The sequence below is a fragment of the Chlamydotis macqueenii genome, chromosome 2 (genome assembly GCF_036417535.1).
Source record: "Chlamydotis macqueenii isolate bChlMac1 chromosome 2, bChlMac1.mat, whole genome shotgun sequence".
Lineage (NCBI taxonomy): Eukaryota > Metazoa > Chordata > Aves > Otidiformes > Otididae > Chlamydotis > Chlamydotis macqueenii.
The window spans coordinates 107445028-107459286 of record NC_141557.1 but is presented as its reverse complement, the minus strand read 5'-3'; the positions used below and the strand labels follow the sequence as shown (position 1 = coordinate 107459286).

Sequence of the window (14259 nt, the reverse complement as noted above, 5' to 3'; positions counted from 1 at the left end):
CAACGGTCTGTGCATTGAGTTCGTTTACATGCTTTTCTGTTTTTTTTTTTTTGTCCTTCTTTTTCTTCTATTTTTCCTGTGTCTGAAACACTGGCACAGAGAGACAAAACAAGGTGCGCAACTGAAAATATCAGAAGTCTATATATATTTTAACATAAAAATGTAAAATAGAGATTGCAGAAACATTTCACATGTCCATCTCATTTTGCTAATTGCCACCTTTCAATGGAAAGAAATAGCTATTGGCTATTCTTCATTCCACTTCTGAACTCGAGATGGACACGATGTCTGTCACATGTTGCAAAACTAGGTAGCACACAGATGTCTCCATCTTGGTCCCATTTTTGTGAAAGATTTCTTGCTACTTCATTAGTAATAGATGAACACTTGCTATTCCAGTGGTCTAGAAGTCTTGAAAAAAACAGAGTGAAAGAAATGGACAAAAACAGAGGAGTAAGGTGCTTCTCTACGGTAAAGACCTACAAGAAAGATTCCAGGAGCCACGCTTCTTATTCTCAAGAATGAAAGGGAATGAACTGTCAGAGCCAATGGCTAAGTATAAAAAAATAGTAAGTATAAACAACCAACTCAGGGAGAATGGAAGCCAGGAGTACCTTAAATTTTACATATTATCCTACTTAAACAGCAGATGTTCCTGCTTTATCATTTCAAATTGCATTTTTCTGTGTACAAACACATGCACTGAAATGCTATTACTGCCCTATGATTTTTCAAACACAGAAGGGTTTTCTGAGAATGAAAACTTGCGTAGGAAGTACCGAAGAACCATTGTACAAATGTCTTCATATCAATACAATAACTGTTGACTATTATGGTAGACTATCTGACATTTTACATTTGAGGCTGGACCAACCGAGCATCCAGGACTGTGTAGTTCTCCTCAGAGAGGTAAACAATTAGAATTTTACATGTACTGAGAAAGCTGCAGCTTTAAAAGCATCACCATAAAACATCTGAATATGTTACTGCCATGATTTTTGTGCAGATAGCTGTAGCTTCATTAGGAAGACACCATTTTTATGGCTGTATCAAAAATCACTATTAGATTGCTACTTCTTTTAGCCACACAAAGCAAAATGGCACTTCCTGCTCCCTCTCCAAAACTGTGATTCTAGGGGCAATGCAGAAAAAAAGCAAGGACAGAAGGCAGGAATCAGTTGTACAATACTCATCCTTGCCAGCAAATGGGCATAGGCCTGTATCAGACCGTCCCTTTCACCTCTGGCTGGCAATACTATGTGTTGGGGCGTAATCTGCATCACAACACAGCTGAGAGAAGAACAAAGGGGATGTAAGGGGAAAAAAATGCGTCTGCATCATAGCTCATTTGGAGGTCCATAGCTCAGCAGTGAAGATATTTGCAGTCTGTAATTTAGGGCATAACACAGCCATAATTTAACTCCCAGTGAGTAACTCTAAATAGGTTAAGCCCAATTCAAACTACAAGCAAAGAGATGGCCGAGTCATTTATAAGCAATCAGGGTGACACACATGCTCTTCTGCGTGTTACACACGAAGTAAAAGTCAGGAAAGAAATAAAACATTTTGACAGAGCGATCTTCACTTTCTTCAAATGTTCTGTGTCCCACTCCCTTCGTCAGCTTGGAAAATTTCACCCAAACTCCCTTCGGTTTGTTTGTTTACACTACTTTAGCACTGCTCCTGAGCCCCAACCAGTATTCCGCTGAGCATCTTAATCATCTTAATTGCTTCACTAGCTACTTCTGTTGACTCAAACTAGTACAGCATCTGTTCTCTGTGACAGCTTGACGTGGCTGATTTATTTTCAATTTCTTTTGCTGTATATTCCAGAGCTTATTCTATATGTTTCTTGCATATGCAGTATTCCCTAATCCATAGCCCCAGTCAGACATCTTATTTTTCCCTCCTACAAGAATCACTTCACGTTTCCCTGTACAGATTTTTCTTTTACTGACCTCTGCTCATTTTCCTGTGTGAAATACCATGCTGCACTAGCTTCAGGATGCATGGAGCTACAAGCTGTGAAGCTGTAAGTTCAAGATCCAACTCTCATTGACAGGTCTTAATATTCCTGCATCCTGCCCAGCTTCATTCATATTTACAAAACCTCATATAACCTCTATTGTAATTGTAAAGACTGCCGAGATTTCAGAATGCAAATCTCTTCCACTTTCAGAACAGATACACCAAATTATGCACCCATGCAAGTCAACTATAGGATAACCCCCAATACAAAGAGGGCCAACCTTTCACAGATCAAGAAAGTATGTAAAGAGACAAATTTCTGCCCACGTATATTTCCCTGCAGCCTCCCATCTTTCAGCTTAGACGCCTTTGTAAGTTCCCTGTCAGGAAACCCCTCCTTCCCCATTTTCTAGAGAGAAAGAGAGTCAGGGAAGACTGCCTTCCCCAGGCTAAAATTAGCCTCTGTGAATAAACCCTGCCCGCACATGCTTTTCAGACAGCTTAACTTTCAGAAAGGTCCAAACTCAATTAATAATACTACTAGTCCAGAAGACAACACTCATTCTTAAGGATGGAATACTGGTACTTCCTGAAGATCATATATAATGCAGCTTTTAGGCTACAGAGCTTTTTTACGCTTTCATCCTTTTTATGCTTTTAAAAATCTTTAAACTCTCCATTTGAGAGAGGACAGATTCAAAGTTGTTTTTCCATCTAAGTGGTATTTACTTGTCCTCATCTGTGAAACATTTGTTGGGCGTTACGTCCCAAGCCTATATAGCAAACTAACGCACTGACATTTGCACCAAACTGCAACCCCTCTGGCATAGTTGATGCTCTTTAATTTAACAGCTGGTACGGTGAGGTTGGCCTCACATCTGAGTCCTTTAGTGACAGCTCTTACATGGGTGCCAGAAGGGTGCAACACATTTGCCTGCATTCCCAAAAGCATGATTGCTACATACACACTGTGGACAGACACCGGGCATTTATAAAACTAAGTAAATACTGGGTTTAAGGCCAACATTTGCATTTAACCTTTAAAAAGAATATTCTCATTTTTGAGGTCTTATTTAATATTTTTGAAGTTCTGTGGGCTGACAAAGCAGTCATGGAAAATTCAGATGACAACCCGCAAAGTCACTTCTCAGCTGATCAGTTCAGCAAATTAAGGACTAAGATTCAATTCTGACAAATCGAGAAGCAAGTTGTGTCCTGATTTTTTACCTCTGAATCTGAGCTGTCAAGTTCAGCCAACGTGGGAGCCTTAAGGAGTCTCTTGCGTTGCACTGTCACTTGCGTGGCCCCATTCTGCTTTCCCTGTGGTGCCAGGCCACCGTTCACTACAGAGGCATCCGCTAATTTTCTTCCAGCCTCTGGTGCAGATACATCTAGCAAAAGAAACAGAACAATTGGTGTTTGGACCTAATTTTCACTTTGCCTTCTCAAATCTTACTGTCAAGGCAATACACACAAAAGGAAAAAAAAATATATTGTGATAGTTACATGTGTGCAATTATTTTACTTTAGCAACGCATTGCTTAGAGAACTGCAGGCAATGGCTTGTGGTATAGAAGCATTATGGAAGAATGGTAGCAGTGGAAAAAGCAGCAGTGCAGAATTCTGAAAACCAACCTCAGACCAACATCAATCAACTTCAAAAAAAAATTCCTGTGTTAAACTAAAAAATATTCTTCCTTCAACTTATAGTCTATAATTAACTATACAACAAGCATCAGAAGACTGCACAACTGTATCTAGACAAGTGGGTTTCCAGTCAATCTGAAGACAACGCCACACAAATTAAGAGGTTTAGCATGGAGAAAATCTAGTTTTTCCTTTATTCTGCAGTATACAGAAAAGGAATGAAAATGAGATAAATAACTAGCATTCATTAAAAATATGCATAATTCTTAGGCTTGCATGGTCATTTGTAGTAAAAATGTCTGTGGTGTCAAACCTTTGTCTAACAGCAGAAACATGAGGCTCCAGCTCTATTTTCATCCTCATAAGTTTTACAAGGATGTAACTCCACTGAGTAAATTAGTCAGGATTTCTGCCAGTGTGCAATGAAGATGCATCTTGGATAATGTAAGCATTGGGTCTGCTGTGCTTAGCCTAGCTCAGCTTAGACATTAAGATAATGACCTAGGCTTTGAAATTTTGGGAGAGTTTAGACTTTTGTCTGATAAATCAGTTTTATCCCTGTAAAAGTACAAAGTACACTATTCCAATCTGAAGAAAATCATGTCGGAAGGAGAAGGAAGAGAAGCTTTTAATCTCCCATTTGCATGTATGCCTAAGCATCTGGTCTTTCTACAAATGTGCTTTTCAACCCATATAATTATAGGACTCCTTCCCTAGTCTTGTAATAACAAATACCTTCAGGTATTTTAAGGCTAGGGTAATTACAAGTTATTATTCCCATTTGTATACATGGTGAAAAGAGGCACAGAAGGTCAAATGACTCGTACCTTAGGTTACCAGGAGGACTGTGACACAAAAATGATATCACCCAAGATATTCACTGTGCCAGCAATGTAAGTACTCACACACCATTTGGAGTTACTTACATAGTTGCCCTGGTATAAACAGATACAGTCACTGCTGCTACAACACAATTTGCGTTGAGAAAAGCTGTTCTTGCGCTAGGTAAGTTAAAACTACACGGTCTAGACAAAGCATCAGTTGCAGCAGTAGGTCTGTTTCACAACATTCTCACCAGAGCAACTATCAAAAAGGAATAAAAAGAGAAATAAGTTAAATCAAGAATTAATTAGGTTACTGTTAAATGCTGGAAACTGAACTAGAAAGGACATGGGATGTATTACAGTTCTTCTATAAATCATACCTTCGACTGGGAGTATAAGAAAAGACAATTATTTGAACTATTAAAGTCATGGTGACATTCCAAACCTATGATCTGTGTACTACAGTGTTATTACTGCCTTCAGGTCCTCCCTACAAAGAGTTGCAATCAAAGACTTAGACTCTCTAATCCTTAGTTCCTATCTTCAAAGGCTTTGCTAATAGGTGTCCTAACTAACACTACAGCTTATAGGTCATGGGGGTTTTTTCTTCCTAGATTTCTGCGAGTACAGCATGGGCATCCTACACATCAAATGCATTCCTACTCTAACAGCTGCTCAACAGAATCCCAAAAAGCAACAGCAGGAAAACAAAAACTGAACTGCTTCACCTCCCTGCTGCTGATACCACTTGCTGAGACCTCATAATTAGCTGGCATGCAGTGGATTGAAGCAGCTCAGGGTTTCCCAAATAAGCAAGAGAAAAAACTTTCAGTTGTCTTTTGATTGCACAGGGCGGTTCCTGAACAGATTGTCCAATGAAGCAGCCCAGCCCCAGCACCACTAACATAATAGTCAAAGGTGGTGTCCCTTCTCCCAAAAACTTCCTGGGTGGTAACTTCCTTGCCTAATGGTAGGGAGGGTGAAGAATGGCCTGTAAGTACTGTTGCAGTCATTGGGAGAATAAATGATAGGAAGGCAAACAGTATAGCTCTCCTTCCAAAAAAATAAAACACATGATGCATCTGGGGAAAGGAAAAAGGAGGGAACATCCACCAGACATCCCCTAGCACTACGGGAGGTGATGGAATGGATATTCATGGTACATTATAAATTATTTTCTTTTGGTTTTTTTTTGTTTTGGTTTGCTTTTTTTTTTTTTCTTCTGGTTGTGCGTTTTGTTTGTTTTGGTTTTCTTTTGTTTTGTTTTCTAAGAATCTAGGCCTGACTTCCTTAGGCTCCAGAAATGGAAATTTCTGATCTATTCTGGAGGTAATTTATGTAGCAAATCACTATCTACAAAGCCCAAAACAGTCATTATTTAAATTTACAAATGTATGAGTTGTTCATACATATTGTTGAGTTGTTCATATGTTGGTCTGTAAGTCTTCTTGAAATACCAGAGAGGTTTTAGGTGAGAAGACAATCTAACATAGTATTTGTTTTGAAGAGCTCTTCAGTAGGAAATGTCATTTATCACAAATCTTTAGTCTAAATTAAAAAAAAAAAAAAGACAGCGACTCTTTTTACAACTTGAAAGCACTAGAAAATTAAAAAAAAAATTAAAAAGTAAAATTAGAAAACCATCCAATTTATAAAATGTGTTTTGCCAATAGTGTTCAAGTTCAGTTTATCACTTCTGCAGTTACAGTACTGGATATACATGAATAAATGGGTTATCACATTTTAAGGAAAGGATCATGAAATGTTACAGTTTCAGCAAATATGTTTCAACAAAAATAACTTGTTCCAAAATTAAAACCAGAATTTGTTAGCAGATACAGACAAAAAAATTATTACTTCACTTAAGCTATTTCAGTGATGCACCCAGGCAACAGAAACATTACCGTGTGGCAAATAATCGTACATCATCATAAGCAAGATAAAATTAATCAGGATAAACAAGTTCAAAACAACCAATAGACTAATGCTTATAAAAATTACTATGACAGAAGAAATTAATGGACAATTCTTTGAAACAAAAACCTACATGTATTTTTTTAATGGATACTGGTTTCACAATCTCTAGTTTCATAGAACATATAAATGTTTTGAAGATGATTCAAATTATATTTAAAAAAAAGGCTTGTGTGAGTAACATCCTAGGGTTAAGATTTTATTAGAGTCGCAGACACTGGGAGAGCGTCATTTCTCCGTGTTTTCAGGCAGCGAGTACAATGAACAGTAATTGCAAATTGGATTAATATATTTGGTTTCTTTTGACTTTCTTCTAAGCTATCATTACAACAGACAAACGAAAGAAGAGAAGGTCTTGATTTAATTACTTGATTTTTCTGTTGGCCTTCCCTGGCTAGCCTTAAGAAGGGGGAGACAAAAAACCCCACCCTAGGATAACATGAAATGTGCCTTTATTTGTATGTAAGATTACGTCTCTTACGAAACAAAGAATTAAGCAGATCACAGATTACACACAAACCACAGCAGTCATGTAACCATACGCTGTCTGCCTCCTAACCAGCTCTCCTTGGCAAATGACAACAGAAACCTGAATTTTGTTCTATACAGCAAATGTACTCTTCAACCCTATAATTTTTACACTGAGTTTAAAAGAAGGTTAAAATGGATTTGCAGAATTAATACAGGTTTACCCTTTGCTAGTTATGATGACGATGATATACAGGGAAGCATTACATAAAGAATAATGATAACAGAGATATGCTGTTCCTTTGAATGAACTTAGATATTGAAGTCAAACCTGAGAACTAATAAATCAGTATACCGAACTGCCTGTCTTTTGCTGGTGTTTGCATCACATTTATTATTGTGTTATCTAAATTAAGAGATTACCAGGACCTGGTGGAGTTCCTGGAGCTCCTGGTGGCAGAGATCATATCACCAACAGCGATACGTATCATCTCACAGGGTTGGGAACAACAAGAACAATCCTCGCTAAGTTTAAGTTTATATGCTTCAGTTTCCTTTTTCTTCTCTCTCTGTCCATGTTTGCCCCTCCCCTCCAATGTACAAACTGTTTCTGAAGTAAGAACTTCAAAGCAGCCAAGCATACAACTTTGAGGTAAGAACTGGAGTGTTAAGAGCGGGAATGACTGGTCTTTTGAGCTGCATTCAACACAGTGCATAGAAATGAAACTGCTTTTAAGCTACTTTTATACTAGAGGAAGTAGGCAATACCTGTCCTGGTCCCTAATCGATACCCGAGTACCTCTCAGATTACTCTCATTACTGGTGGCTACTGCTTGCCAGTGATTCTATTCTACCAGTAGGAAACAGTAGGGTACAAGGAGGTCCCAGGCGCTCCTCCTCTCCTCTTCAGGATGACAACAGTAAGGAGATGCATGGAGTTGGGCAGTGTGACACCATCTACAACGGCCTGGTGCCAGCAAAAGTCTTCTCAGAATTGGTCTGCATCATTCCAGTCACACAGAGCAAGCATAATAAACGCCTGCATCTATCCTTTAGTGCTAAGTAGGAAACACTTCTGTATCTCAGCTGGTTTGTGTTTTTCTGATGACAGCAATTCCATCAAGCAGAAAGCAATGGAAGCAGTGAAAAAGCAAGTATGTGGCAACAGTGATCACAGAATGAAAGCACAGTATAGCTTCCCTGCCTCCAAAATAATGAAAAAAGTAAAAACACGCAAAGCAACAACATTCAAAACTGCCACTTATCTGCTTACTATCAAGATCCCAACCCATCTAATTCATTTGTACTGCTCATCCGGTGTCTCACATATACCTAATTGGAGTGTTTTAATCATCCTGAATTTACTTCTAAAGGCAATTTATCAGATCACTCAGTCACGCCACACGATACTACTTGCTGAGAACCACATGACTTGAATAAACAAAAACAATCACATTCGGAAAATGGATAAAGAAAACAGGAAGAGTTCTTCAGTGGTCAGTCAAAAAAGGTAAATCCAAGTACAGTATAGATTGCTATGAAGCTACTTCTTTAAAAGAAAAACATTATGGAAATGAATTAGTGGATTATGAAGAGAGCTTTTACTAAATGTTGTTTGGATTTAAACAAATGAGGATGTCTTAGGATTCTTAGAAATAAAAGGCAAAAGAAGAAGCAGACAGACACATGTAGAAGGACAGATCTGAACACGTCCTGTTTGTTGGTCACTAGCACATTCAGTTTTACTGTCTTAAAACTGAAGGAACTTTTGGCATATCTGAAAGCAGCAATATGTTTTAAAAACTGAAGTTTGCCTGCCTGTTCATGCTGTTATCTGCCCCCCTGAGGCCCCCTCAGCTTTCAGTGCAGTAAAACACGGCACCAAGTGCATACACAATTTGCATCCCACCAGACAGCTGTAGTAGCTGTACAATATGCCGTGAGTGTAAGGTTTCACAAAAGGGCTTGAGCTGGATTAACAGCTTGTCACCGCCTCTGACGGGGAAAGCCTGTTCCTTCCTCCCATCCACCCATGCCCATCATCTGCCCTCAGCCAGCTCTCTGATCATCTGATCAGACACTAAGCAGGTTTAAATCACTAAAAGAGCAGAAAATCAACCTGGTAAAAAAACCCAAAAGTATTTGTTTCTGCGTTACATGAGTTTAACCAGGTCATCTTGTGAATAAACGAGCAGGACGGGCATAGAGGAGGAAGGGAGAAGAGGGAATAGCGAGAGCCCCTCCTCACCTCTTGACAGTGGTGAGCTGCTCACTTGCCTGAGCCAGAACATGAAGCCACGTTCACAGACAGGTTAGTTGTGAACTTCACTCCCATATTACAAAACTACTGTATTTTTTACATTATGGTAATCAAATAACTTCTCTATGGTCTTTCCAGTTTACAATATGCTAGTTTCAGTCAGATTATGCCTTTCTATGGGGAACATGACCGCAAGAGGTTAAAGGGTGCATGGAGAAACAGAGGATGAAAACTCTGCAAGCATCCAAGATGAGATGTTTCTACATGTAACTAGAAGAAAGGAAGGAGGGTGTAGCTGGTGTTGCTTCTTCACAAAATTGGAACATGGATTTATTTGGAGACTGTTTTTCTCAGAGGTCACCTAGGGGAAATTAGGTAAGAGCTCTCCTCAGCAGACAAACTTTTGAGGCTAATGTAGAATATTTTCAGCCTCAATGATGGAGTCTTTGGGCCTGAGCATGCTGGAAAGCTAGTGCACAATGAGGGACAAATGCATTCATTTTCTGGCTAGTAGGCACAAACTCTCTCTGACGTTGCTGTGTCTGAAGTAGAACTTGTTCGTACAGTTACTGCACGTCCTAACTAATGGCCCACCAAGAGGAACCTTTAAATTTTATATTAGATAGTTGATGAAGGATCAGCTACTGAATTCTCTGTATCAGCTATTACCAGCAAACCTTAGCAACTAACCAGTAAAGAAGGACGGTCAGGCTCTTTTCAGTGAACATCTTCGATTTCACAACTCAAAAAACATTTACTGGAAAGACACTTGGTATAACTGACAGTTCTTTCTACGTTAGTATCATAGGTGTACTTTGTTAAATCTAGAAAGGTAGGTTCATTTCTCACAAGTATCCAAAAAACTAGTTTTGAAGTACAGCAAAAGATGGTCTAGTCAAAAAGTGACTGTAAAGACATAAAGGTCAGATTAATAAATAATAAGTAAATCAGACTTGAAGGTGACACTGTATTCTGCAATCCTTTTTAGAGTCTGGAATAGCTCTGGGCCACTTTATTTGGGTTATTTGTTTAAACAGAATTCTAGCACTCTATTTTGGGTGAAATGCAGCTGTTTCCTATACCTAGGCATCCTTTTGTGGTAAGGGAAATGCAGGTATTAATTAGTAATTTATCTTAATTTTCATTTTCACTGACCATATCTTGGAAGAATCCCTTCAAGTTTCTTTCTTAAATGGGAATTCAACAAACAGATGGAACAAATTTCACAATAAGCACAATAAGCACGTCAGGTGTTGTTGCACCTTTTACCTGACAAGTCAAAACTGTAAGACATGCTAAGTGGCCGCATTGCTGTAAAAAAGAAACAAAAACAACAAAAAGAAAACGATTCAGCTATTAGAAAAGCAGAAAGGTAATGAAAACAAAAGATCAACTCCACTTGAGACATTTTGAATTCTGTTGCCTAAATCCAAAATGTGTCAGACATACTATTGCTTCACTGCGGTAAAGCTTGAAGTCTGAAAACTACAGTAGCATAAATGGGACTTGCAAGAAGAGCAAATATAAAGATATTTGTATAGTTGTAGAATGAATTTTTGGAATTAAATAAATCAAATATCAAAATAAGAGGCAAGTATCTTAAAAATGAAATATTTAAAATTAAAATGTCATGAAAGACAGTAAGGGGAGGGAGGGGAGGGGAAGAGAGGTGAGAGCTGAAAAAAACCCTGAAAGTACAAAGTCACATTTCACACAAGTTTCAGTGACCTGAAATAAAGATTTCTAATTTTTTTTAAGCATAATCTCCAATGATTATAATTAAACTAATAAAGAGAGACAATCAAGCTAAGCTTGAACAGTGGTTTCCTTGAAGAGGACAGAAAAAAACGCCAAGCACAGTGTGTTTTGTGCTGATTCTTGTTCTTTTTAAAAACCTTACGTGGACTTAGCCTTTAAAACATATCCATAATATTATCCTCTTCTTTCTGGGCCTCTAACCATTTAATTCCTAGTTAAGAAAGTGGTCAGATGTTCTTTATTTCTGTAAATATCTATCTATATCTCAAATTACACAGTGTCATTCAGGGAGTAGACACTCAATATATTCTCATCTGAATCAAAAATTTCAGTAGACTCATCCAAATAAGCAGGCCAAGCCCAGTAACAAGAATGTACCAGAACACATCAAAACTGGCATCACCTTATCTGTCTTACTTAACAGGTGATACACACGCAAGTGGGTATGAAAGGGCCTGTCAGCCACACATACCACTGCATTAAAAGATGTTTAAAAAAAGGGTTGTGCTGGGACAAGTTTTGCTCATGAGAATAAATCTATGCAGGGAACACAGTAGGTGGCTGACTCAAAGCCAAATTTGAGAGTCAGGGTATTTTTCCTGTAGTTCATTAACTAGACAACATCAGCCACAGATAACAGCTACAGAAACAGTAACTAAATCCCTCTCTAAATTTAACATAAAGGCAAATACATTTTAAAGCATAGGGTCTTTATCAGCTAATGCTGAATCCTAAGTGAAAGGTGATAAAAACATGTACATGAAAAAGTTTTCTGCAAGCTCCATTAGCTCAACTTGCTTGAGTCACAAATCCATTCTTTTAATTAAAAGGACACATACCTCAAGGCTGTGTTTGTCTTGATAGCTTACTCTGATGATTTTATGAGGTCACTTGAAAGCTTACTCCACTTGCTCTACCCCAAACCTCTCCCTTTGTGAGAGCAGCTACCAAGACTAAGTTACGATTTCCAAGGAAGTTTTAGATTGAGAGCCCCTAGCCACAGGCTGGATTTTGCCAGTGGCAGCTTACCTGTACACGTGTTGTGCGGACACAGGGGAACAAAGCCTGTGGCTGCTGGGAAACACATGCCATAGGTCCACCCATATCGCAGCGGAGGAACTGCAGGAGCACAACCCCCCTCACCCAAATAGTCAAGTGCAGTTTTACTCTTGACTGCTATAAACTGAGCAACAAGGAATAACTCTGGGGCAAGTGCAATGTACCTTATACTCCCAAATATTTCACTCCAGTGCTGCCTTTTTTTTTCCTTTTTAACAGCAACAAATTTCTGTCCAGACAGTGCAAGTATCCTACATGTTGTTTCTACTTAGATTTACAATCCTTAACATTCATTACCTCATACACTGTTACACTAAATTACATTCAATTGTCATCTAAATTATATGGTAGATCTATTTGAACCATACTGAATGTCACTAGCACTATTCCATTCCCAATTCTGCACAAACACATATTATTCTAAAAGGAACTTCGGACATAACAATCATTCCAATGTGAGAAAAAAACAAAACTTCATATTTCAACATCAGAAAAAATGATCAAGGTCTTGACTGGGTTTTTTTTTGTCTTCATGCCAGCAGTAAAAAAACACTTGGGAAATAAAACTTGCATGTATCCCCTTTTACACCTCCAGTAACATGGCATTTAATCCAAACAATTCGCTGGACTGAAGGGGAATTACCACAGTTCCAAAATTCAAAAATTTCATTCTTTAACAAAAAAAGGAAGTATTGGTGGAAGACTGGCATCCCTCATTGGAGGCCGTGCTCTGAAATCAGCCCGTGGAGCAGTGCCTTTAAGCACATGTGGCAAGTATATTTTGCAAAAAGCAGCAGCAGAGAGTACATACGTGCACTATTTCATGCTTTTCAGCCATAAGATGCCACTTTTGCACTTCAAAAATCCAGCAGCTCAGTTTTTCTGATACAATTAAATGCTGTCCTCTTAAAGAAGTATGTCACAATGTAAGACTACATTTGCCATGCTTTTGTCATCAGAACTAATGCAAACTAGTGATTGTTGAAAAGTGCAATATTTGTATCATTTCAGAGTGGGCTGTTGAATATACACTGCAGAAATTAAATGCTTTGCAGTGCAAGTCTGAATCATTTGCCCACTGAAAATATACACAAATACCTGTTCTATAACTTAGAAAATGAAGTAAGGATTTAGATTCAAAATAGAAGCAACAGCAAATAAAATAAAAGCAGATTTTACATTAAAATAAGGAAATTGATGATGCTAAGAATATGAAAACAAAATAATAAAATTTAAAAAAAACAGACATGTAAAGAATACTTGCAGACAGGTAAGGAATATTGCACTGGGGAGAAGCAATACCCATTCCATTCTGAGCAAATCGAACATTAACCATCATGTACAACAAGCACTATAATGTCATTAAATTTGTCTAATACTTACACTAATAACTTGAAGGGAATCAAGCTGAACCATACAGCATCTTATTTAAAAATACAACTTAAGACAAAGAGTGCATAGCCCTAATAAAGCCTGTAGGTTCTTTCTTTTTCTGAAGGGATGAGAATAATTTTATCTTTTGTGACATCTGCACAGATATCGCTAATATCGCTGCATCTCATGGGGGAAGTTTTCTGTGGATGCCGCAAGTAAAAACTAGCAATGTCCTTACCCAGCCTGCTACGCCTTATCTCATCAGGTGAGACTGGACGTAGCTTCCTCTCTGCCTTGATCTCCTCCAGTATCCTTTCATGAAGGCTGCGTGGTCGTGGTGGCGTTGGTTTCAGTTTTCTTGCCGAGGCCTCAGGATTTAAAGATAATCATATTTACATAAAATAGCGCTTACTTGAAAGTAGATTTCACTTTTTTGGAAGAAAATGTGGAATGTTGTGACATGATTTTACACGCACTCAATTGTAAAACTCACATAAATGGGAGAAAGGATTGTATTTTTCCCCAATTCATTATGATTTCCCAGAGATAAAGAGCTGCTGGTAATAACAGCTATTAATTGGTAGGTGCAAGATATTACACACTGTTCTCTAAGAGACCATGTTCCATATACAGACGACAGTATTTTTGAAAGTCCATGTCAGAAAACATAATATTTAACATATTCCCTGGACACAAATAGGCTTTAAAAAGCTGTAATTTTTTTTTTAGGAATGAAACCCAGTGGATTACATACAGGATTTAATGGAGGTCGCGATCGGATGAAATCCAGGATTATTTCATGAGCACTCTTTTTCAATCGAGGTGGAATATCACCGTTGACCTAGAAAGGAGAAAGAGAAATAAATATTTCCATGTTTTGCATCCATATTCACGCAGATGATGAGATCATTTGAAAACTCACAACAA

The 14259-nt window shown here is 38.2% G+C and overlaps 1 protein-coding gene across 2 annotated transcripts in view; it reads right to left on the bottom strand.

Annotated features, from left to right (window-relative positions):
* Positions 1–14259, bottom strand: part of SPIRE1 (spire type actin nucleation factor 1) — a 133240-nt gene that overhangs the window by 18602 nt on the left and 100379 nt on the right. For both annotated transcript variants that reach the window (XM_086740591.1, XM_086740590.1), the window contains exons 7-9: positions 14087–14173; positions 13571–13700; positions 3196–3359 (exon numbers count right to left, since the gene is read on the bottom strand). In XM_086740591.1, the coding sequence (XP_086596717.1) occupies positions 3196–3359; positions 13571–13700; positions 14087–14173 (381 nt within the window). The remainder of the gene's footprint in view (positions 1–3195; positions 3360–13570; positions 13701–14086; positions 14174–14259) is intronic.